This window comes from Argopecten irradians, chromosome 12 (genome assembly GCF_041381155.1).
Source record: "Argopecten irradians isolate NY chromosome 12, Ai_NY, whole genome shotgun sequence".
In the NCBI taxonomy this organism is placed as follows: domain Eukaryota; kingdom Metazoa; phylum Mollusca; class Bivalvia; order Pectinida; family Pectinidae; genus Argopecten; species Argopecten irradians.
The window spans coordinates 9,205,227-9,231,432 of NC_091145.1; the positions used below are offsets into that span (position 1 = coordinate 9,205,227).

General features: G+C 35.0%; 1 protein-coding gene across 1 annotated transcript in view; it reads left to right on the forward strand.

Moving 5' to 3' along the window:
* The window catches only part of LOC138336639 (dedicator of cytokinesis protein 4-like), a 167,326-nt gene extending 141,213 nt beyond the window's left edge, over window positions 1-26,113 (forward strand). Inside the window, exons 45-60 of the mRNA XM_069286164.1 lie at window positions 8,606-8,666; window positions 12,918-13,160; window positions 13,562-13,648; window positions 14,144-14,284; window positions 14,734-14,875; window positions 15,425-15,594; window positions 15,881-16,147; window positions 16,440-16,523; window positions 17,020-17,139; window positions 17,451-17,572; window positions 18,063-18,123; window positions 19,249-19,449; window positions 20,607-20,703; window positions 20,970-21,164; window positions 21,995-22,062; window positions 22,828-26,113. Coding sequence (XP_069142265.1) covers window positions 8,606-8,666; window positions 12,918-13,160; window positions 13,562-13,648; window positions 14,144-14,284; window positions 14,734-14,875; window positions 15,425-15,594; window positions 15,881-16,147; window positions 16,440-16,523; window positions 17,020-17,139; window positions 17,451-17,572; window positions 18,063-18,123; window positions 19,249-19,449; window positions 20,607-20,703; window positions 20,970-21,164; window positions 21,995-22,062; window positions 22,828-23,193 — 2,425 coding nt within the window. The 3' untranslated portion in view covers window positions 23,194-26,113. The remainder of the gene's footprint in view (window positions 1-8,605; window positions 8,667-12,917; window positions 13,161-13,561; window positions 13,649-14,143; window positions 14,285-14,733; window positions 14,876-15,424; window positions 15,595-15,880; window positions 16,148-16,439; window positions 16,524-17,019; window positions 17,140-17,450; window positions 17,573-18,062; window positions 18,124-19,248; window positions 19,450-20,606; window positions 20,704-20,969; window positions 21,165-21,994; window positions 22,063-22,827) is intronic.
* Window positions 26,114-26,206: the final 93 nt, after the last annotated feature.

Genomic DNA, 26,206 nt, shown 5'->3' on the forward strand with positions numbered 1-26,206 from the left:
GTAGGTGGTCTTTATACAGAGGTTGTCACTAAGACAGGTTTCACCATTGCTAGAATTCAAATTTTCATTTCATAATTTCCCAATATATATTCTGAAATGAGATGCTCCACCGCTGACAGAGCATAAATGATATTCATCATTCGAACAATAATTTGTGTTTCATCGTGTATATACATGCCTATTTAACACAAAGAATAATATAAAATAGTTTATTTCGCCTTTGGTGCTTGCTTAATCAGTACTTTATTTCATTTAGAATATAGTGCCACGCAATTTTTTCGGGATGCAATTAATTATTTTTCATATTTTTAACTTTAAGTAAAATTAGAATCTCAAACTTTTCAATGGTGGTAATGGTGTATTATTAAGTAACTTTTGTAACAGAAGAAAAATACTAAATCATCTGCTCCTGTTTTTGATAGTGAACAAATTACCATTTGTCAGCGGTGGAGCATGTTTAAGTTTGCATTGATTGCAGAACTTCCCATTGAACTTCAGTAAATTGATTTTTCTCCACAGATTTCTAACATCAGAAAATTGATTTTTTTCTCTATCTTTTTACTGATATGGGTATGTTTTCCCTCTCACTTTCAAGCTTTATAAACATGGAAATATAACACTTCCCTGCCTTGGAAAAGAAAACACTTCAGGTGAAGTGGAGTGTTTGATGACAACTGGGTGGTCCTAACTGGCCGGCTGGGGAGGTTTAGTGGAATGGGGAGAGTAAAGCTGAATGTTATTGAATGGAAAGTTCCAGCAATAGAGGGAGAAAGATCAGAAAGGAAAGAAGAAAGGAGGATAGATTGACCAATCATGTTGGATATGTACTATAACACTGAACAGGTCTCACATGTGTTTCACAGACAGATTCACACCAAACTATGGGCAGTCAGGCACAGAATTGGTGAGAGCTGGAAAATCTCTCGATTACATTCCAATAACTCAGACATGGATAGATAAGTTCATCATGCATGATACCATGTCAGGCATCAGTACAGCTACAATCTGCCTTACTGACCACCTGTGTATTAAGACCATCTGCATAATAAGACCACTTTCTTTTTCTCCCAAATAGCAAAATACAACTTGACCTGTGTAATAAGACCTCTAATCAATACTAAACCTATTTTTGTTCCTTGAATGGTCTTTATGGACAGGTGTAGCACTAGTAATAAGCATTCCTTAATTAGAATTTCTTAATTGCTCTAGTCAAACCTTTCTATAAAGACCACCCATGAGACAAATAAAAAAGTTGTTTTAGCCAAATAGTAAGTACAATGGTAAAGTGTGTTGGAAACAAAAACGAAAATAAGAAATTGGCCAGAATTTTGTCTTTACACAGAGGTAATCATTAAGTCAAGTTTGTAAAAATAAAATGGTAAAGTATCAGATTAAAATGATGATTGTATATCTTGGAGGAATTTTAGAATTCATCAGAGCGTGAAATAGTATTTGATCCATGTAATGGTGGTAGATCTGGCCCTTGAGAGTCACAGCTGCCAAATTCTTGGTAAAGCCTGCTAATATGGGTGGTATGAGAAGAGGAGGAGCGGTTCTGCAAACTCCAAACAGCATCTAATTTACTTTCCATTTCCATTTTAAATTCAGATGCTCTATTGGTCTTTTTTTGTGGGGCCATGAGTAGTAAATATGTCTAGTGCTCCTAGATGTGCAGCAGATTTAACCAGTAGTGTTTTCCCATATGGCACAAGTCACGTTAGATAACCAATGCTATTTCTATACTATCACCCCCTTACACTCAACTCCCACTTTCCCCAACCTCCTCCCCAACCCAACTCCCACTCGCCCCACCCCCAACCCCAACTCCCTCTCGCCCCACCCTCCCCACCCCAACCGCCCCACCAAACTCCTACCTTCCCCACCACCAACACCCGACCCCACCTTTACCGTAAGTATATGATTTTATAAAAATAATAAATTTAGAAGTAGATTATTTATTATTTTTGCGAATTAATATGACAATTTTCTTTTCTTGAAATTTCACTGGTTTGATGGAAATCCTTTTTAATTTGATTTATTAAATTTCATTTATTCTCAGATTTCCTCAAAAATAATCCTATATTGTGGAGGCGTAATGCTTTTTTTACTTCTCGTTAATTTTCATTTGTATTAACAAATGATTGACTTGATATTGCAGTCTAATAAATGGATATAAAACCAGTCCCTTTTACAGAAACGAAATTCCGTTATTCATAAAACCTAATGACTTATATTTCCTTTGATACTGTGTAATTGCTGATGATATTGAAAGTTTCCAGGCGGTATTGATTTATCTGAGTGTTGTTATTGGAAGTTAATGCCAGTGGAATGTTTGTGCCAACATACAAAGTCCTCTTGTGTCATTGCATTTCATCTATAATTGTTAATTGTGGAGATTTGACTTAACTGCAGTTGATATCAAATATAGTGTTTATTATTACAATGTTTGATATATAATACAGTGTTTCAGTTAATTGTATTTTACATATTTTTATAAGCTACTTTCATTTAAAGATGCTACACCGCTGGCAAATGACATTTTTTGCCTTATTAAAAACAGGAGTAGTCGAATAAGTATTTTTCTTCATTACAAAAGTTACTTACTTTACACCATTTACCACCATTAAAAGGTTTAGCTACTAATTTTACTTAAGAAAAAATATAAAAAATGATTGATTGCAAAAAAAATTCTGTGGCACTATGTCCTATATGGAATGAAGTATTGATTGTGCATGCACCAAAAACAAAGTAAATTATTTCATATTATTCTTCATTTAATAGACATATATAAACACAATTACACACCAATTATTATTGAATTGATGAATATTATTTATACTCCATCGACAGTGGAGCATCTTTAAGGATAAACCATTGTAAGTTTTGAGAATGATAGAAAGCCAGAGTGTTTTAAGAAAAATTGCTTCCTAAGTATGTTATCCAGTCTTTGTTTCGTGTGAATGCTTTAGTATTGATGTTTATTTGACATACATTTTTAATCATAAGCACATCTACATGATTTTTACCAGTACCTTTTCATACCTATTCATATTATTACCTATGTATGTGACATTTTCTCCGGTCCTGTCCTGTCCATTCCAATTTCATTTGAGGGCACCATTTTATGGTTCACTTTCTGCTAAATATTTTGGATGGATAAAAAAAAACCTACTTAAATCTGTTTATTTTCACCAATCAAATTTGATGGCTTCAAGGTGTGATTAACGTTTGAGCTGTGAAAGTAACCCTTCAATCTCAAGTGGTTACCATGGCAATAAAGCAGTAAGCTTTCTTGGATAAACTTCCCCGAAGTCAAGTACTTGTGTCCATAACATTGAACAGCAGCATGCTGCCATTGACCTTAAGGTGAAATGGGCTAATTTTGGTATTTAGTTAATTAAGGACTGATAGACCAAGGAGGGTCAAATCAAGGTCAAAGCATTTAGGGTTCAAGGTCACTTTTGGTTTTTTGGACATTTCTTTGTTCTTGGAAAATAAAATTCACCCACATGACTGATAAAATAAATGTATTGAATCGTTGAGTGAAAAGTTAAATGACTGAAAGATTTTTTTAAAGCTTTTTTAAGAAGATGTTATATCAACATTCAACTTAATATCTGCTCTATATATAACAAGATATTCATGTTTTTTATCTAACAAAATATCATTTATAAAGATAAATTTTGAGGGTTCATCATAATTCATTTTGATTTCAAATCATGTCTGATATGTGAAAAATACAGTTTTTGAAAAATCTATGATCTGTTACATTTAAAGATGATGAACAGTTTACAGCCAGAAGTCTGTAACACATCTAAATTACAGATAAAGATATCACTGGTGTTCTTTAGACGGCACCTGATAATTTGAAGAAGATATGTTGTAGTTGGAACAAGATTGAGTTTTAATGTATTAATGAGTAGTTTATTGTCTGTCTGTAACGTTCCAGTTGTCTGTACCTACAGCTGTCACATAGCTGCACGTGTCGGTAATGGAGTTATCTCCCCTTTTCATGATAACCTTTGCTGACTAGAGTGATCTGCCCTTGATGAGATAACCTCTCAGTGTGGTCCATTGGCACTGACTTCCTGTTGATCTCCCTCCCCTGTGTGAGCTACTTCCTCTTCTGTACGTCATAGTTACCACAGCGATGACCTTTAATTGGCTTCTTAGAGATACTGTTGGTTGAATCTTTAGATGAAGGTCAAGGTCATGAGATTGTAAATACATGTATACATTCCAAAATGGGTGGCTTTGGTTGGTCTTACATTAGCTCAAAAAATAAATTTTAAAACTTTGTGAATGTGCAGAAAATTATGAATCTCATCAGCAAAGTGTCATGGAGTGTGTGTTTGACATGTAAAATCTGTGTGAAATGCTGTCTCTGAGTTTTGGGAGGTCAGACTGTGTTATGCAGAGTACAGATCACTAGACAGATTTCACTGTTCAAGACAGATGGATTTTGTGCAGTTTTGGTACAGATGCTGTAGTAAATAAATGGAGGCCTATTTAGATTGCTGGTGGCTACAATAGCCTGCTCCCTCTGGTAGTGACAGAAGCTAGAACCACCTGTTACTGCTGTCACCTCTGTGAGGGTGTGAAGTTGGCCAAGGGTGGTGTTATAGTACTTGAGACCTATAGACTGCCTGTCTAGGGAGGGATGCTGAGACCAGGTCCCCCTCCCACCAACACCATTCCTCATCTTGTCAGAATTAGCAGCCTTCTGACCTCTCCCTGGCATCCTGTCCTCGGTATATAACCACCCTACTGATAGGTGGAGAGAGATTTATAACATACACATTTTTTGTCATACAATAAATCCATTTTAAAATTTTCTTGCTTCTGTGTGAAGCTGTCAACTTCACCCATTGTGTATGAAAAATAATAACTATTTATGCATATGTACCTCAACCTTGGTTCTTAGGTCCTCTTTGCTGAATATTTTAGGCTTCCTCTGAAAATTTTACTGCCTTTGTGTTTTAGATTTAATGCACCATTATAGTTATTTTATCTCAGAACCCACTTTTCCATATTTCAGTACACACTTCCTGTTCTCTGTACCCATTTCCTGTTCTCTGCCATATTTCAGTACCCACTTCCTGTTCTCTGCCATATTTCAGTACCCACTTCCTGTTCTCTGCCATATTTCAGTATCCACTTTCTGTTCTCTGCCATATTTCTTTACCCACTTCCTGTTCTCTGCCATATTTCTTTATCCACTTCATGTTGTCTGCCTTATTTCAGTATCCACTTCCTGTTTTCTGCCATATTTCTTTACCCAATTCCTGTTCTCTGCCATATTTCTTTACCCACTTCCTGTTCTCTGCCATATTGCTTTACCCACTTTCTGTTCTCTGCCATATTTCGTTGTCCACTTCCTGTTCTCTGCCATATTTCTTTACCCACTTCATGTTTTCTGCCTTATTTCAGAATCCACTTCCTGTTCTCTGCCATATTTCAGTACCCACTTCATGTTCTCTGTCATAAATCATTACCTACTTCCTGTTCTCTGCCATATTTCAGTACCCACTTCCTGTTCTCTGCCATATTTCTGTACCCACTTCCTTTTCTCTGCCATATTTCAGTACCCACTTCCTTTTCTTTGCCATATTTCAGTACCCACTTCCTGTTCTCTGCCATATTTTAATACCCACTTCCTTTTCTCTGCCATTTTTCAATACCCACTTCCTGTTCTCTGTCATAAATCATTACCCACTTCCTGTTCTCTGCCACATTTCTGTACACACTTCCTGTCCGCTGCCATATTTCAGTACCCACTTCATTTTCTCTTCCATATTTCAGTACCCACTTCCTGTTCTCAGCCACATTTCTGTACCCACTTCCTGTTCTCTGCCACATTTCTGTACCAACTTCCTGTTCTCTGCCATATTTCAGTATCCACTTCCTGTTCTCTGCCACATTTCTGTACCAACTTCCTGTTCTCTGCCATATTTCAGTACCCACTTCCTGTTCTCTGCCATATTTCAGTACCCACTTCCTGTTCTCTGCCATATTTCAGTACCCACTTCCTGTTCTCTGCCATATTTCAGTACCCACTTCCTGTTCTCTGCCATATTTCAGTACCCACTTCCTGAGTGGCCATTTCCTTTTCTCCACCATATATAGGTACTAGCTTCCTATTCCCTGCTGTATTTAGTATCCCCCCACCCGATCAAAAAGATCCACTTCCTGTCTGTGTGAAGACGATGATGATTTCCTGTTTAGCTGTCTATAGAGGTGTCTACTTTCTGTTCTTAGGAGTTGATGGCATTTTTATAAGTAGCGGTTTCCTGTGTTGGTATTCAGTTATAATATATGGTAGAGGAAAGCATACCTTGTGCTAATTACAATGTCTCCATGTTGGAATATATTAAAGTGTTAAATCCTGCCGGGGGGACAGGGGAGATGAAAAGTTTAACCTTTTGACCTCTACGTAATAAATGTGTGATTACAGTTGAAGGGCTATGTAACTCTGTCCTTTGATGTTCGGCAACTCAAACTCTCGTTGAACACAGGGGACACCGTTATGCAAACTGAAAAAACATTTACAAACACTCGAACATGATGTGGCTTTCATTACCAAGAGCTTAAAATCCCAGCAGTAACTTGTGTAATTAAACTTATTAACAAGATCATAATCAACTCGTAGTAAACTATAAATGGAATCGCTGTGCCCTTTTAATTTAAATTTTGATAAAATTATGAATTTATGGCACTTTTTAAAATTAAATGGGTTTTTTTTTTCTCTCGATTATTGTATAAAGCTAGTTGCCGAGGGTGACTGAGTTAGAAATAAAGAACATATTAACACCACATGGTTAGTATATCGGTAACATCTACAATTTCTGAGCTGATACATCAACTGTACTATTAATGTTTTTATGATATTTCCTGTGCGACATAATATGGCTCTAGTCTAGATACAGATCTTTAGATGACAGCACCTTACAGACATATCGATTCAGAAAAAAATGTGATCTAAAAGAAAAGATAATTTTCTAAAAATCCTGCATTGAAATATTTTTTTTCTGCAGACCCGTAATCAATTTCCTGAAAATCGTGCATTGAAATATTTTTTTCCACAGATCCGTAATCAAAGATGTTGTAGCTAAGATACATGTAACAGACCTTTTTGATGTCACTAGATGTATGTTGCTATAGGAAGGTGTTCATTTGTGCTTCAGCTTTAAAACGAAGATTAAAACAGGCTTAAAGTGCAATGCTGCATGTTTGTGACCTATCTTAGAAGTATTTCTCTGGCTTCCAGACAAATAAACCACCATATTGGAAATGTTGATTAAGAAAAGATTCCCTGATTTAATCACAATAAAATTCAACTGTTTGTATTTATGGGTATAAGCATTGGTAAAGATAGAATATATTTACCGAATTTCATCAAGAAAAAGAAATGAATTATTGATTTTCAAATTGGATTCAAATTTTCAATTTAAAAAAATGTTAAGAAGAAATCACTTCTTAGTTAAGTTGCATTTTTTTTCTTTTTTTTTTCTGCTGTTGTAAATACAGAGTTTTACCATTGGTATATATTGATCGTAAATAAGACGACAATTTGTCTAGGCTTCAGTGGGTGAGTGTCTCTATGTCCTCCATCTCTAATCTTAGTTTGAGGCATAGTGAACTTATTTTCTCCTGGAACTCTGGCTTTCTATCAACAAATCCCAGCTTTTAAATTGAAAACAAATTACAAATTCATTTCAGATGCCCTGCAACATTTGTATAGACTCTAGGTATGGTAAAATTCTAGAAAAAACTAAAATAATCTGGAAAGGTTTATGTCATAGTGATAGTTCAATTAAAATGTGAATTTATAAAACCTCAGTAAAATAATATACTTGTCACAGTCACATTACATTTAAAAGTGGTTCTTTTGAATTAGTACAATTTTAAAGTTTTTGAACAGTTACTCTAGCATTACAGTGTTAGGTGCATGTTAGACTATAATGATGAGTGTGAACTTTGGAGCAGGAGATAGATATATTCCCATATAGTGTGGCATCCATGTGACATTTCACACATCGTGTACATCTGATGTCCTAGTTTCTGACCTCATGTACGAATATTTAATATCTAGCATTATTGTTTTTCATTGATCATTTGTTTGGTTTCCTTGTCATAGTCAGCTAGTGTACCTACACAAAAAAACCACCACCAATCAGTGGCCACTACATTTTAATTCCTCCACCTAAGTCTCCAACTCACATGCTGAATGTGAAGTTCAAGAGGTAAAAACATCTTTATTTGCCTCTCAGCACTCGTACCCTAGATATAGAGAGCTAGTGGTAGACGACCAAACCGTTTAGCCACTGAAGCAGAGGTACAGGGCTGGTTATGGGATTTGGGGAACCTTAAACACTAGCTTTTATTTCAATTCTCAGATCAAAAACAAGTATTCATAAAACTAAGTATGTCCTTTTCACAGGGACACATATTAATTTATACAACTGAAAGTAAAGACCAGTACTGCTGGGAAGGCATTGTTACGGAAAAACAATGAATACATTGAGTAAACTCTTATAACAGAGAGTAGCATATTCTTTAGTCCAAGCTGTGTATTAATAAAATAACTATGATTTTGTCTTTTCAGAAATGTGTACGATGGGGAGGAAAACGGTGACAGACGGATGCAGAGTACATTTAACATCCTTGTAAGTAAAGTAATCTTCCCTTAATACTAACTGTAAACATTTTTGTTACAGTTATCTCCCCTTCATCTTTCCCGATAAACATATGTATCATAGTCATCTCCCCTTCATCTGTCCCTGTAAACATTTGTATTATAGTTATCTCCCCTTAATTTGTCCCTATAAACATTTGTATTATAGTTATCTCCCCTTAGTCCTGTCCCTGTAAAGATTTGTGTGTAGTATAGTTATCTCCCCTTACTTTATACCTGTAAATATATTTTAAAGACCTATGTATATAATTTTCCCATCTTGAGCAAGATAGTTTCAGCCAAATAAGATAAATGATAGATAACCTTGTATGTAATATTCTTGTAATAGGGACTGGAGGGTAGGAAAAATTGATTTCTTTGTAAAATCTTCGGTTGTCTCCCCTAGGTATATAAGATTGATTGATGTCTTCAAGGAAAAATCTCTCTGCAAGTCTATTGCTAACTTTCAATGTGTTCTCCTTACATATTCTTAATAAATCACTTTTGGATGGAATCAACTGGGCCTGAGTTTGAATTTATGGGTTAAGCTTACCATTTAGCATCTCTTTTCAAAATATAGAAATATGTTTCAACCGAAATTCTGTAAACTTTCCGTCTTACAAACAGCTGTTCATATTGCATCCGGATACTGTTTTGTTAAATGTATACTTTACTTTCCTGTTTATTAAGTAAACATAAAAATTCTTTTCTGGAAGGAAGGACTCTACAGCTTATTTTAAAGACATAAGCATGTCTTTGTTTTGGGTTAATGTAAAAGGATCTCTCTCATTCCACTATAGACACGCTCCCAATACAAACCAGCTGTTCTACTCATCCCCAAAATCATTGGGAGGAGCTCAGGAATTTCTTCTGTGGTAACTGATGTTAATTTGATGAAAACATTAAACTGTTTAGTAATCAGCTGGGACTAGTTAATACCACTGGCCCTATAGACAGGATGTGTGAGGGTTTCTCCAGCTTAGGGGATGAAGTCTCCTCCAATTGGGGAATGTCTCATATTCATTAGGGGTGAAAGTCTCTTCATAATTACAAAATTGGGAAGGTCCATCATCATAAGGGGTCAAGGGGACTACCATGTGTCTGCTACAGTTTCTTTAGATTGTGGAATTTCTCCTTAAATTAGGAAGTCCCATTATTATAAGAGATGAAGTCTCCTCCAATTGGGGAATGTCCCATAATAATTAGGGGAGAAAGTCTCTTAGAAATTACAAATTGGGAGGATCCATCATCCTGAGGGGTCAAGGGGACAACCAAGTGTCTTCTCCAGCTTTTCAAGTTTCCTCAGATTGGGAAATAACCATAGGGAAGCAATATATGTCTCCTTACATGATGTCCATTTTTATAAGAGGAGAAAGTCTCCTTAGATAGGGAATACCCCATCATCTTATAGGGAGATGTTTTACATGTGTTTTTGTTATTTCATTACATCTGTCTGGTGATACTGATGTGGTGGAATATACAGCAGCCTCCCAAAATACAGATACTTGGGAGGCCATCATTAAAGTGAATAGTCGGGCAAAGAAAACCTGCTGTGGTTGATGGAGTGCTTCCCATATCTGAGTTGGAAACATCTTGTGTGTCTTTTGTATTATCCCTTAAGATTACAGGTACAAGTTTCTACAATTATCAGGTCAAACAGGTAACTAATATCAATTACAAAATTTAAGTCTAAACTTGATTATGCCATCATCAAATTATAATTATTTCTGGTTACGAATGCTATCTATCCAAAATCTAACCAATAAGGGGAAGAATTCCTGGAGTTGCTGGATTGCAGTAATTCAAGGACACACATGAACAATGGATTTCTCTGGTATCTACTGACAGTTGTTCTATCTATTTTATAAGAAACTGTTAGCTATGTCCGTTAGGCATGGATCCAAGACATGTACATAGGCCCTGACCTCACGTACAAAATGAAGGATTGAGGTTAGTTTGTTTTCAATCACGGATTCTATTTTCTCCCCAATTACTGGAATCCTATAAATTTATTTCCTTGCCAATTTACAGTATAGCTGGTCAGATCACAGAACAGTTGGCTTACATGTGTTATCCGAGTTCCGGCAGCTAGGGTCACCATCTATCATTTCTAATGTTAGCTGTGTTTACAGTTATCTCCCCTTGGACCACCTTGTTATTTCTCGGAGATTTACATATTGGATATTGTCCAACTAAGAATTTATATTAGGCTGGATGTATAAACTGTTGTGTTGTGCTTCTGTCCATACAATACTGGCACAATAGATGTCTGATTGGCAGCACAATCAAAATTATTTCATCGCCCCCAGATAGAACATAGATAGACGTGTGTTACGTCTATATCTCCCCAACCCTACAGGTAAGTTTCCAGTGTCTGTTAATCGGGAGATGCCAAGGACTATCATATGAAGTGTAAACTTTATTTTATAATAGCTACAAAGACATGCTTTATCAACTCTATAGAAACAACTGTGTTGAGGATATGTGGGTGGACATCCTCGAGAAATCCCACATGGTCTGGAAGGTGACCCACACAAAGGAGAGAAAAAATACTGAATTCTACTTTTATATCACAACCCAGACTGTTCTTCTTGTAAAAGATGTAACATATAATACAGAAATACAGAATTCCAGGGGTGGGAGGATTGGTGATCCATACTCATGGCACTATATGTTTCTCAGAAAGCTGAGAAATGTCCTGGTCTGTGCTGTTGACATTATCTTGTCCTTTAACAAAACACCTCAGAATGCATGAAAGATTCAGCATAAAGGTGTCTCGGGTATTTTGGAGAAGTTTATGTAAATATTGAAAAAGGAAAAGGAGATTTTCAATATTGTGTAAAAATTGAAAAACAAAAAGGAGATTTTCAATGTTAATTATTTTCAGGCAGTTACTTTAATAGGGTTTGGCAGACAATCTTGAGTAGATTATTTATTTCCAGCAAACTTTATGTCTACGTAGGTTGTAATAGGTTTGACAGTGATGGAGTTGTAGCCCAGATTTGCTCAGAACATTGACTACTATGGCCCTCATTACCAATAACACATTCCCAGAAACTATCATGATCCTTTTATAGTTTCGTCTATTGAAGATCATGAAACGGCTATAAATAAGAATACAAAAGAAATGAGGAGAAATCTGTCCTTCCTAAAATAAGATAATGAAACAATAAAATTATTCAGTTAGAGAAAAGAAAATTACATCTTGATGATATTTAAACCCTATTGTTATCTTAAATCTACAATCTGGGACAAAAAATTAGATCTGCAAAATGTTGTGAAATTGTTGAATCATATTAAATGTCATTCTTTATGTAATCTTTGGAGGAAATAAAGATAATAATATACCCTTAAAGCTAGAACGCGAATAATAAAAAAAGACCTAAAAAATATATTTTATTTACCCAATAATGACCAACTATATATAGTGTTTTCTCTATTCAATCCTATGTCTGTTATAAATACTGCAAATACTATTACATGGCCATGTAAGCTATATTAGTTCTGTATTGGTCCTATGTTAAAGATTTACAGTTTGGATATCCGCAATATGCCGCAGTAAAATCTAAAATTGGATTCCTATATATTGTTCAATAATAGTTTAACCACTAAAATGAAATTCAGAATCTATCAAAATTATTCTCCGATGAATTAATTGTTTATTTTACGATTGATGAAGATCACGTAAAATAAATACAGTTAAATTTCTACAGGAAATAGCACATCATTCACTCTGCAGTGAAACCTTTGTGATGCGTTATAACATTGCTGTGAGTGTAAATTATCGAATTTACTGTGTCATAAACAGTATTGTTAACAAAGACAAATTGGCGATATTAGTGGTCATTTTGCTGGACGAATTGACCACTATGGCCTCATAATACCTTAATTCAGTAATTCTAGTGTTGTCAGCTATGTAGGTGGTCAGTGGTCAATGAATTGGTCAGACTGACCTATAGGAATTATTGGTCATCAATTGTGGTGACCAGTGCATGGATTTCACAATCATTGACAACAATGACCCTTGCTGACCATGCTGTACAATTTTGAGATTTGTATATCAATATCATTTATTGGTTCTCATTTGAAATGTTTCTATTTAAGAAAATTTTATGTCATGGTGACAATATATGGTAATTTTTTTTGAGAGAGGGAGAGAGGTATATAGATGTATATATATAAAGATGATATTGTCTTTATTAATAAAATTACAAATAATTCTACTTCGTTTTCTATTTTTTAGAACTTCTACAAAGACAACAGCAATCGACAGGAGATGTACATGCGTTACATCAAGAAATTGTACGACCTCCACTTCACTGCCAAGAACTACGTTGAGGCTGGCCTCACGCTGCAGTTGTATGGCAAACTACTCAACTGGACAGATGAGATGAAACAGGGGGAGATGGGTTACCCTCCTCAGCCCGAGTGGGAACGGAAAGAGGGCCTGTACCTAAAGGTCATAGAGTGCTTTGACAAGGGCAAGGTCAGTCAATAGGTCAAGGTCAGAGAGATTAACTGGGTTGAAAACCTAGTATATCGGTTTGCCTTATATTATGTGATACTAAATATTGGATTTACTTATACAACAATTGTGTAATATACACATGTAGATTATAAAAAAAAACACAAAATTGTGTTTATATAATTGTTATTCCATTACAACTTTAATGTTTAAAATCTAGTTCAGGAATTATAAGAGTAAGCCATATATTTTGTGGATATCATCATCACATTTGGTGTATCTTAATTACAGGTAGATTATCCAAAAACCTTTTGTATGGTGAAAAATCTCTGAACTTACTTAAAAGTAGTCTTGAAAAATTAGAAATCTTGATCATGTATATAAATGTGAAAATAACTATGCTTACCATTTTGTATTGACAGGTTTGGGAGTTTGGCATTCCACTTTGTAAAGAACTTGCGAAGTTCTACGAGGAGAGACTCGAGTACCGCAAACTCAGTCAGATTCTGGTCAGTTCCTTTTTCAAGGATAGGAAAATTACTGTTGATGGACGAGTTGTATAGAAAGAACATTCATTAATTTAAATATTAGACAATGATTCTTTACCTGAAGTTTTAAAATTGTGATGTTATTTTTTTTGTCTTACTCAATAATTTCAGGAGCCTGTACCTTTTCCATTTGGAAAAATTTACATTGTATTTTTCTTGAAATAGGTATAATTTAGAGAGTTTTTATTATTTGGAAAAAAATATTTTGCATAAAATTGGGAAAATACAGCATAATTTCTCTGGCCTGTATTCGGCCAACAATGTACCTTAAGAAATCACTGGTCTTAGTGTTAATCAATTCAGGACAACTTCTATTGCAAAATTTTCGTTAAAGTGTTAACGGAATATACTACTTGAAAATGTACATATCAGTACTGATTATAATAACGGTAAAATTGTGTCTTTAGAAATATGTATATTTCTGCATTAAACAATTTCTGATTTGCATCATTACAGCAAAAACAGGCAGCTTTCTTCAGTAAGATACTGGACGGAGTTGAGGTGGTCGAGGATGGTCAGAAGAAATTTTCTCCTCGACTCAAACCAACCTTCTTCAGAGTGGCTTACTATGGCCGCAACTTCCCTCCCTTTGTTAGGGTAGGCTTCTTAGTGTAATTTTACAGGAGTCTAAAAAATATTATTTCATTATGAACATTATACGTAAAGATATTTTTTACAAATGAGAAAAAAATGTCAATATTAGAACAATTGTTCATGATAATCACAGCTCATGAAAAATTTGGCTCAAAGTTCCTGACGAAGTTAATATCAACAGATTCAACACTTTCATTTTAAATTTTGGTAATTTGCTTGTAAAGATACCTAGAGGTATTCAGCAAGAGTTGATATAGGGGAGTTTTGTTTATCATATGCTAATCATTTCTAAGTAAAAGTTTTGTTCATTATGATGGCCAATTTGCTGCTTTTTAACCCAATCACCCCTGAAATTTCACAGTGGACTGGTCTAGTCTTTGATTTAGAAGAGTCCAATGTGTCTTCAGGGTGAATAAGTTAAATGAATGAATTTTTCTTTATAATAATTTTAGAACAAGGCCTTTGTCTATCGTGGGAATGAATACCTGAAATTACAAGACGTAATCAATCAGTTAGTCGAAGAGTTCCCCAAAGCTAACATCATGAACAAGACGACTGAGCCCACAGAGGAAATGAAGGAAGGGGAGGAATTGAGTATCCTTTACAAACCAGAACAAAAGTATAATCCAAACTGTGATAATGTTTCCTTTTTATGTGGCCTATTCCGTCTTTGCATATTACAGAGTTAGCTCCCTTGCGGGTAGGTATCCATTGTGACGTTATTATTTTATGGGCACAATTACGTTGTTTTCTCCGAAAAGTATAATGTAACGCTCGCAAACACATGACGTCACAATCAATACCTACCCGCAAGGGCAGATCTGTAATATGCAAATATAGAATAGGTGATATGAAGGTATTTGTGTCCACAAGATTTCTAAAAATTCAAAAAATTTCTTCTTGTGATTGCTTTTCTGGAAGGGGGTTGATCAAAGGTCAAGGTTACTGTTAATGCTTAAAACAGAAAATCAGTTTGATATCCCAAGTTCTATTCTGCAAATCAGAATAAAACATGCAGATCTTACTGAAAAAGTACATCAATTATGGCTTAAAAGACGACACTATTATCTGTAGAAATCTAGAGCTACAATATTGCAGTAAGGTTTTAGTGAGCTGATTATGTGTGCCTTAACCAGTCTTTAGACATACAAATCTGTGCCGTGGAACCTGTAGCTGAGGAGAGACCAGAGTTCAGAAACTGTCCCAACGCTGCTGCAGAAATCAAACAATTCTACAATGCAAATGATGTTGATACATTCCAGTTTGATAAGTCCTACCACCGAGGTGAAAAGGACAAGAATAATGAGTTTAAGGTAACGTCATCGTTATAATAAGGTTCAATTGTATTACTGGGCGATTCTGATATCGCAAGGAGACAAGATTTACAGTTTGTACCTAACACACAGGCCATATAACAAGACACATTAAAAGTTTTGAAGTGTAAATTAACCCAAGGACACAGAAAATGCGGCTTCTTTATACACACATTAAATTTCGAATTAAAAAGGAGTGTTTTAAACAGTTGGTCTTTTTAAAGAGGTCATCAGTATGGCAGGTTTTACAGTGAAGTTGTATTAATTTATGCTCATTCATCAACAGACCCTGTGTACTGAACGAGTTCTCATGACGACGACTTACAAGTTACCAGGGATACTCCAATGGTACGAAGTTGTCCGTACAGAGACAGTGACCTTGAACCCTCTGAGGACGGCCATTGAAGCAGTGGAATCGGCCTGTCAGAAACTTAAACACAACATTGCAGAATGTAAACGCAATCCAAATGAAGACAACATCAAAAGCTTGTCCATGTTACTGAACGGAATGATAACTGCCAGTGTGATGGGCGGCATCCCAAAGTACCAGGATGTAAGTCAAATGATGGCAAATAACACTTATCTCCCTTATGATACGGAAATGTAGGTCACTTTAGAGTAGATTTTACATCAACAGGCAAGGGGCAATTGCTCAGAGTTTTTATTGGTTGTCATGATGTTGCTCATGAACCCACGATTTTGATTTTGAAACGTCTTGACGAAAATATTAGTCTATAGAAATTTTACAAATTATTTCAGCTTTAATGAAAGTATTTCCATGATATTGCCTCTGTAGTCATATCAAACTGTTCCAGAGTAACTACATTGTCCATTTGCTATTTCAGGCTTTCTTTTCCAATGAGTTTGCTATAGAACACCCAGATGAGACCCACCTTTGTCCAGAGCTTAAGCGCTGTATACACAACCAGGTGAGCTTGCCTGCTACTTTGAAAAGGCAAATTCTTTATGAATGCACTTCATAGAAGTTTCTACTGTAAGGTCATAGTTGCATTTGGTCGCGATTTCAAATCCTGTGTGGGGCAGTAGCCAGATACTGATCGTTTGTGATTTTTTCTCTGGGTACTCTGGCTATTCTTCACCGTCTTACCTGGGCATATCTTTAAATAACCATGGCTGGTAATGGAACACAGAACCATTCAAATGATACCAACAAGTATTGAAGCATTTATGAAGAATTTACCTTACAGGAACCAGTTAATGAACATAATTTTTACAAAAAAGTGGGCAATATTCCAACAACATTTACAACCAACATTTTTAGAATTACTATACTTACAATTTTTACATCCCTTTGAATGATTTCACAGCTAAATTCATCAAATCTTTCAGTTTTCAATAGATCACTTAACAACTATTCACCAGTTAAGGCTCATATCATTTTAAATGTGACATGTTTTTGTATAGCTACGCCTACTGGATGAGGGTGTGAAGCAGATGAGAAAGGCTGGCAGTAAAGAACTCATGGGGATGGTGAAAAATCTGGAGGAAACTCTGAAAACGGTCAAACAGGGCATGGCCGACAAGGTATTACCTCCCTTTGTATGGACATCAACAAATATTCAATTAACACAGCATTATCAATAACATCTTAATTAAAATCATTTTCACTCAATTTCCCCTGAAATTTTAATGGACTGTTCATGCTTTTGGATTAGAAGAGTCCAATTGTAATTGAAGGTGTGAATGAGTAAATTGTAATGTAAAAAATATTAATAGACTGTTATCCGATCATGAAAAGAAGAAAATGTCAATGTGATTGAAATTATCATCGCTACAGATTCTTTACATAAGGCCAGGACATTCATTCATGAAATCTAATATGTCGTTATTTTCAGGGCTCAATGACATCACTGAATCGGAGAACAGACTCGGGAAATGACAGTCTGTGTGGTAATGGCGGGATGTATCTCGCTCGTCCTAATACCCCAAGTACCTGCTCAGTGAATTCCAGTGGCAGGTAGGTCGTCAAAATCAAATATTGAGAAATTTTGAAATGGATATTTCATTCACATATGTTTTACATCTTTTCTGACTTTATCTAACAAGAAAACAATATACCTTGTACAGGGTACTACTACTTGTTAGGTAAGCTTAGCTTATGCTCCCTTATGGGAGAGAAAAAGCCTATCAAAAAAAGAAGCATTAATATTGGTTAATAGATTGCTCACTTGCATAAATTTCTTTTATCATTTCCAAAGGTTGTTCATCCCTATTATTCAATCATAAATTGTGCCAAGTTCAGAGTTTCTACACATCATTTTGGGTAAACATGACTTGGATCAGGGGTTGTCAGATAAACAATGAGTGTTTGTTTAAACAGTGTTTATTCATATATCGATATATACACATACAAAACAGGAATATTTGGGATTGGGTAACAAGCTTAAAAGAAACAGTGCATAGTGAATATGAAAGATAGTTAACCCTATTTCATTTCTATATTAAAGCAGGTCATCGGAGTACTCTGTGTCGACACTGTCCATCGAGGAAATCTACACCGATCCAGAGGTAGGTGGTTGTCATGGTTACCTTGTTAGCATGTGATGTACGAGCTTGGTGTTTGTTTAAAGCTTTGTATGCCTTGGCTTTACTAATCAACCTGCTTCTAAACTTGTTTGCTTAAAGCAGCAGCGACTTTTTTTTTTTTTTTATAACGTTTTTGAGGATGTGAACATAAAAACATTCATTTTAATTGTGCTTCAACCTTTAGTCAGACTTTGTGTGTAATCTCACTAAGACTGAAACATTTTGTTGTGCTATGTATTTAATCCTTTTGAGATTTTCTTCTCCTTTTTTTTGGAAAAAAAATGATAAATAAAAATTTAACCTGTTTCAAGTTGTAGATTAACCTTTTCCAATTTAGACATTTTTATTAACAAAAAAACAAAAAAACACTCTTTACAAGGAAAACTTATTTCAAAACACTGAAGGAACGTTTAGGCAAAAACATGTCTCATAAGTCTTGTATTACTTATTTTCATTTACATGTTCGTTTTTGCTATTTTAGAATGTAACTTGACAATTAAATAACAAAAATAACTTTGGTATGACTAACGAACAAATGCCTTTATAACATCTTGTTAACCAGCTGCTTATTACTGAATGTATCTGCATGAATGCTTTTGAAATTACTAAGGGAGGTAACTCTCAACAAACTAGTTTACAGAACCTGCTGTGTTGTAAATCCATGGTTCCTTGTCAAAAGGCTTGTTTATTTTGTAAAAAGTTTTCAATTTTGTAAATTTGTCATATTTGCTGCATGATTATTTATATTTTGTTTTCATAACATGCAACAAAAAATGTTTTCTAACTTTAAATGAATTATTTTTATTCATTGATTTTTCTTTAAAATGAAATCTTGCAATTTCATATTGCTATTTTTGTGTAAAAAATGCTTGTACATTATAAAAATAATTGTGATATTTTTATGATCAATTTAGACTTTCTTAGAAGCACAGCAGATTCTGTAATAACTGATCCATAATTGTTTGAATGAGTAACGATTTACATTTGGGCACTGTAGTGACGAGCTCATCACAGATAATTTTTATATAATAGTTTGTTGACACGTAGTGTAACCCGAAGTTCACCATGTGATGTTAATTCTCAACAATCTCTCTGCATGTGATCTAGGAGACTTCGCACCCTCCACACCATTTTAACCTTTCACCCCTAATTCCTCCGCCCCCTCCGGAGAAGAGACGACACAGTCAACACATCCCCGTAGGCAGCCCGGGGCAGCATGTCTCCTTTGGGAGCCCTAGATCTGCGGTGCCCCCTCCAATACCGTCACGGCCCCACTCGCTGTGTCTGAACGGGTTAGCAGCCCATCAGGTGGGTATCCTACGGCACAATCCCGGCGATATCCTCAGTTAGAAATTGTGAACACTTTCCATCAAATAATTCCTTGTTCACAGAAAACGGAATGTGTCAACGTTTTTTTTATCCTCCAGTTGAAATTTTGCATCCAGACAAATGAAACATTAAATCGACAGCAATATTGGTAAAATGATTGATAATTCCCAACAGATTGTTCCCAACATCAACCGAACATAACACCAAGCTAAGTCCGGTTGATGTCTGAATCTCAGTGGTATTAGCACCGTATTAAGTTTCATGCTAACATTATAATCTTTTGTCTTTTAATAGTTTGTACATAAATCTTAAGGACTATATGTAATTGTAACAACAGTTATATACACAAGGAACTTGTGTCTCACTTAATCACGAACTGAGGATTTTATATTCAAATTGATAACTTACAATCAATACCTTCTAACCTGCTCCATAGCTAGAAAAAAAAAAAAAAATACTGGCCTGCTGTCCTGAAGAATGCTTTCAATGTTAAACCTGGAATAGCTCATTTTGATTTTTACAGAAGTAAATAATTTTAAACCTGTAATTGTCCTAGATAGATTCGGTATTGGTGACGGTTGCTAGATTTGTACTCATTGGTAAAGGGTGATATTGGTACTGTTCCGCTCCATCCTGCCACGTGCAGTTAAAAATGTAACTTGTATTTGTATAATCCATGTAACACATTTTAATGTGTCTGAGAGACTATAATAAAATCTTTGAAATCTTTGGCTCGTTGGAGTTCCTTATAATCTTTTCTACTTGCTTGGAATGAAAGAATATCCTATTTAAATGCTTGGGCCGGTCATTGGACTCGCAATGAACCAAGCTTGATAATGATGAAGCATGTATAACATTTATATGCATAATCTTATAGCTTCACAATAAATTATCATAGCATCTCATTCATTGCATAGATAATCATTCAAAAGACTCTTTTTTGTGATTTTTTTTATCTCTGCCAGCTGCTCAATTTTTCTTTGTGTACTCTAGTATAATGATATGACGAAATACATTTTAAAGTTTAAGAAATCAAAAAATGTTAAATCGCATTTTGCAAAATCAATTTATCTTAATTATTTCATAGATGCTCTTAGTCTAAAAGACAATGTTGTGACGAGATAGTCTTTTTTTAGATTGGAACACAGATATTGTCTCCTCGTCACGGAAGTGACCCCAACATCGGACACCCGGCCATCAGACCTATAAGTTCCTATTCTGTGGCCCAGGAAGGTAAGAATTGACACTTCTCTGACTCCTCATCGTCTTCATATGTCTTCGATATTAAATAACGTCTTGATGGGAGTAGAATCCTAGAAAGAGACCTTGTAACTACTATATTGTTGCCTAAAAATAAAAAGAAAGGAGAAACCAGCAGCTAAATTTAAAATCACAGTTTTATCTTCTATAAAAAAATTACATTGAGATAGTTTTAAACTGTCTGAAGTAAGTGGTGGTGGTTCAAGAACAATACAATTATATGTGGTATTTTTGTACAGGTGATTACCTCTATCCAGACGGACCACCAACTCCCTGTGAAGTTAAGGCACCTGATAACTATGTTAGTCCTTGTAGTCCACCGATCCCCACGCCGACGAGACGTCACCCTTCCTATGACAGTCCCCCACCATCCCCCTCCCCATCTATGATATCTACAACCTCCACACAATCTCTTCAACAACGGAGAACCTCGGGTATGTTTTAGTCATTATTTAAGCATTGATGTTACTATTTTTTAACTTTATCGGGGTATGAAAGAAATTTTGTTTGCAAACTGTGTGAATCCGCGTAGCGGATTCTCACAAAAGTTTGCAAACAAAATTTATTTCATAACCCGATGAAGTTAAAAAATAGTGACATCAATACTTATGATTAATTTTATACTCTATTTGATAAAATGACGTATGTTTAAATGTAACATTATAGTGGTTTTTCAAGGGATTCTTTTTTCCGAATCAATACGCAACGTCAATGTCTCTATTGTGACGTCACGATAACGTCAGAGTTTCGCGCCATTCTTGGATTATTTTTTTTCATAGTGGTATGCAAAAAAAATATTGGCCAATCAGAAAGCCAGATTTGGTATGAAAACAAAGAAAAATTAATTATAGATCTATGGTAATAAAATTGTTGACAGCCCAACAATTGATAGCATGACTTCAGGATGTATACAGAATACAGTAAAAACTCGTGTAATTTGCGCACAAGAAAAAAATGCTTCTATCAGGAAAATAGGGAACCTACCAGTGGTCGTGAAGTCAGTAGTTGTGATGTGGGAAAAATTTAAGTGTTTGCATCTCAAAACAAAACAACACCATCCTTAAGTATTCGTCAGCAGCTCCAGACATTTGGAAATCTGGACTCGCAGTAGAATATGCACGCAATCATGACTACTGTTTCCTCATGACTAACTGTTGGGTCCCTGTATATTTTATGCACTCAACATATAGAACAATATAGTAGCCATTGATTGAAATCAATAGCGTGTATATCGTTAATTCACCACTGACTGTAAATACTTCAGACTCAACAAATGACGAGCTTCCACCAGTACTACCAAAGAAGGCACCCCACCCCGCACTACCCCCAAAGGTACGTTATACTTATTACATTCTCTCTGTTACAGAAAAATAAGTCACAACTTTATACTCTGATATTTGTTTATATCTGGCTTCAAAGATGTCTTGGTAAGGAAATCTCAAAATTATTTGGCCTGACGATATTTTTAAATCTTGTACCAGAAGTAAAAGTGTGTACTGTAAACCAACTCTCTTTCGCGACTATTAAATTTCTCGATTTCCATTTCAAAACAAATATGCGAAGATTAACATTTGTGAATTTGAAAATTATATTAATGTTCTTGTCAATTTAAGTGGTGTAGATATCAATTCGCGAAAAGATAAACTTTCGCAAATTTACTTGGATGGCAAAATTCACAAAGTAAATCGTACGTGAAAGAAAGATGGTTTCTAATAGTTGAATCACCCATAAACATCGTACAGTGCCAAGTGATTACATGATTTTTTATGAAAATCAAATTTGATAATAAAGGAAATGATATTGGTCCCTCACTTTGTTAACATCGAAGAGGAGACACAAATTAAAAATATTGTATGGTTGTATTCTATAGTTGCATATTACAGAGTTGTCTGCCCTTCCAGGTAGGTATTGATAGTGACGTCATGTGTTTGCGAACGTAACATCATACTTTTCAGAGAAAATTATATGAATTTCACTCACAAAATAATGACGTAACAATGGATACCTACCTACCCGCAAGGGAGGTAACTCTGTAATGTGCAAATACGGAATAAGTGGAATATGTATGTATATTCAAAGTGTTTTTGTTTACTTTAGATAAACACAGGAGGAGGAGCAAAGACAGTAAAACTAGGGAAAGTACCTCCTCTTCCTCCCCGCCAGCCAACAGTATCACCAAAATCTCCAGGCCAAGAGCTCTCCAGATCAACATCAAACATTTCTACACACAGTAGAGAAAGAATTCTACCAATGGTGGCGCGATCGAACAATTCTAGCACGACAAATCTAAACAATTCTGCAAGTGCAGACTATAAACAGTTAGAGGTTGTGCCAAATGAACCTCCGCCCATTCCTCAGAGACACAGTCAGCGTATAGGTTCCCCACCACAAGTTACCCCACGGCCTTCTGTGCCTGATAGAAAGTCCACCACCTCGATAGAGTTTGAAAACACACCTTTGTGAGACAGAGACTCCGGTGTCCCTTCTTGGTCTGTGATTTGATGTTGAAGTGTGCTCTAATATGTAAATATGGAACGGACTTCCCTCGCCATAATGTTGTACAGTATAGAAGACTTGGAGGCACAGGGTGATATTCAATTCAGTGATGCATGACGGCTGACCAAGAATGAAATTCAGTGATGCATGACTGCTGACCAAAGGAGAAATTGCATTGTTGATCTGGACCAAGGCAGCCATACGTGTTCACAGAATTTATTTACAATGTATATGTTAGGTGTCATCATCAAAGAAGAACTTGATATTCTGATGTCACAAAGATTTGAAACATGAGCAGCTTGTTATGATGAAAAAGCCCAGAGTATTTTTTTATCTTGAACAGTTAGGTTGAGCAGGTTTCAGAATATTGAACAGTTAATTAAATTGAACAGGTTTCAGAATATTGAACAGTTAACTAGGTTAAGCAGGTTTCATGATATTGAACAGTTAATTAAATTGAACAGGTTTCAGAATATTGAACAATTCAGTTGAGCAGCTTTTAGTATCTTGAACAGTTATCTAAGTTGAGTTGGTTTCAGGATATTGAACAGTTAAGTTGAGCTGGTTTATGAATCCTGAACATTTAATAAGGTTAAGTGGGTTTCAGGATGATATTTAACTGTAGGGTTGATCTGGTTATATTGAACAGTTCAAAATCTTGTAATTTGACCACTTGTGTCAAGATGACTTCACTGATTTTGAATTTGAAATGAAGTATAATGGTAATTTTGGTATGTCTCATAACCTTGAATTTAAATCTTTGACAGCTTTGTTCACTTCTGTGACCTTGACCTGTAGTAGATACATTAAACAATACTAACACCATTTTAACACCATACTCGAACAACTTCAGTAGAATGGTCATATTAATTAATACAAGACTAAATATTTCTGTTTTAAATTGTTTAATTTTGTAATACATATATATTGTTTATACTTTAGGTTGAAATTCCTTCCCATATTTTATTTTCATACGTTATTGATATTTACCATTACAATCCACATGCCAAACAATTAAGCCACTAGTTTAATCACAGCATTATATTGGACACTAACCAGCATTGCTTTTTATTGTGTTCATGCCCATTTTCGATTGTACGGGTTGATGGGTTGGACCTAGTTCTTCATTCATGAAGACTGACCTGGTGATTTTATATTGTTTTCAGACGAGCCTTGATAAAGCCGTCACAGGCCTGTATAAAAACTGTCAAGATTTATACTTGAAATAATGACAGTCAAACTGTTGTTCCGAATAAACGAAAACGGCCCATGGTAAACTGATGTCACATAAACAAGTTCATTGTTTAAACTTGTAACTCAAATGACCACTTTTAAAAACATAATCGTTATGTAAATTATTTTCTTAAAAAATATTTGTAAAGACACATGTTGCTTTTGATGTGAAGGTGTTACTAGCATAAAGTAGCTGTGCTGATTTAAAAAACCAAACTCATGAAATAATTGTTTATAATGGTTGTATTCATAGAAAAATTATAAAACATTCAAATTAATTTTCTAAGAGAATATGTACATATGGTTAACATATAACAATGGATGCCTGTGTGATGTGTCTTTCAACTGTTGTATGGTCATTTCCTATGTATAGATACTAAGTAATAGAGCCACATTTTTCATGTATATACAATGAAGTTCATTAGATATTTAACTCAATCACCCCTGAAAACACAATTAGACTCTTCTAAATCAAAGACTAGACCAGTCCATTATGGAATGGCAGGGGTGAATGAGTTCATGATGACCTTACACAATTGATGTTGGCTCGCCCCATCTCTCATAGTGCTATAACTCCTAAGGAATAGGAACTAAGGAAGTTTTATTTATTTTATCAGAATGTGCCATTTATTTTCATAATTGCGATTAAGTTGTTGGAATATATCTCTTGGCAATACATTACATGTAAATAGCTCTATATAAAGGGAGATAATCCAATTTTCAGTTATTTATTGTGTACAAATAGTATTCCAAATATTATATGGTTGTCTCCCTTATCTAATAAGATGCTGTGTCGCTAAGTGAAAGTGAATAAGAAGTTCATTCTTCCCAGTAAAAGAAAGAAACTATGGAAATGAGCTAGCTATCTTACAAAAAACTAGAATGATTAAAAGGGATAATTCAAACAAGCTGAAATAGTTATTGTCAAATGCATAATATCTAAGTACACAGGTAATATATTACTGTGTTATTTGTAAAATTATATAAATCCTATATTTTTATTACATGGTTATCATTGGCTTTAAGATAATGATTGCTCAAATAGAACTAGCTTTATCATCTTTTAAAACGGAAATAAATGAAACCTAACAGCACAGCTACGGTTTCCGTTGTGTTCTCAATGCCCAAGTATATTCTACTGGATGGACTATTTTTTATTAAAACTGCTCATCTGATGTTGAAAAATAAACAAAAGGAAATTAATAATTCATAGGTTGCATCTCAATCATTTTGTTTCCGTATCTTTTAAATGTTGGCCTTTCTGGTTTCATCTTGTTTGTTCATCCATCAGTCTGTCAATCCATACTTGTTCATACACAGTTTGTTTTACCAAAATGGTATCATAATATGCTGGTTATATTATAGATACCAACACCAGCCAAAGACTTCAGATGTAAAACTAATACCTGACATATACATTATACATATGTACCCATGTAGGTTGTCATTATTGGTTTGACAGCCAAACGTTGTTTTTTTTTGTTTTTTTGTTGTTTTTAAATCTGCTACATCAGCCGAGTGTATGTTGACAAGCAGGTTTTGTTTATATGCACCTGTGTGTTTACATGTCTATATGGTCGATTCACTCCACAACATGATATTTTGTGACTATTGAAAGATGAATAGTGAAATAAACATTTATACAAAAATGGAATGATGTTTTATTGTTAATGAGGTGGGAAATATTTAACGGAATTATTGAATCAATGAGAATAATTCAAGTACCAGGTGATACAAAAATGTACTC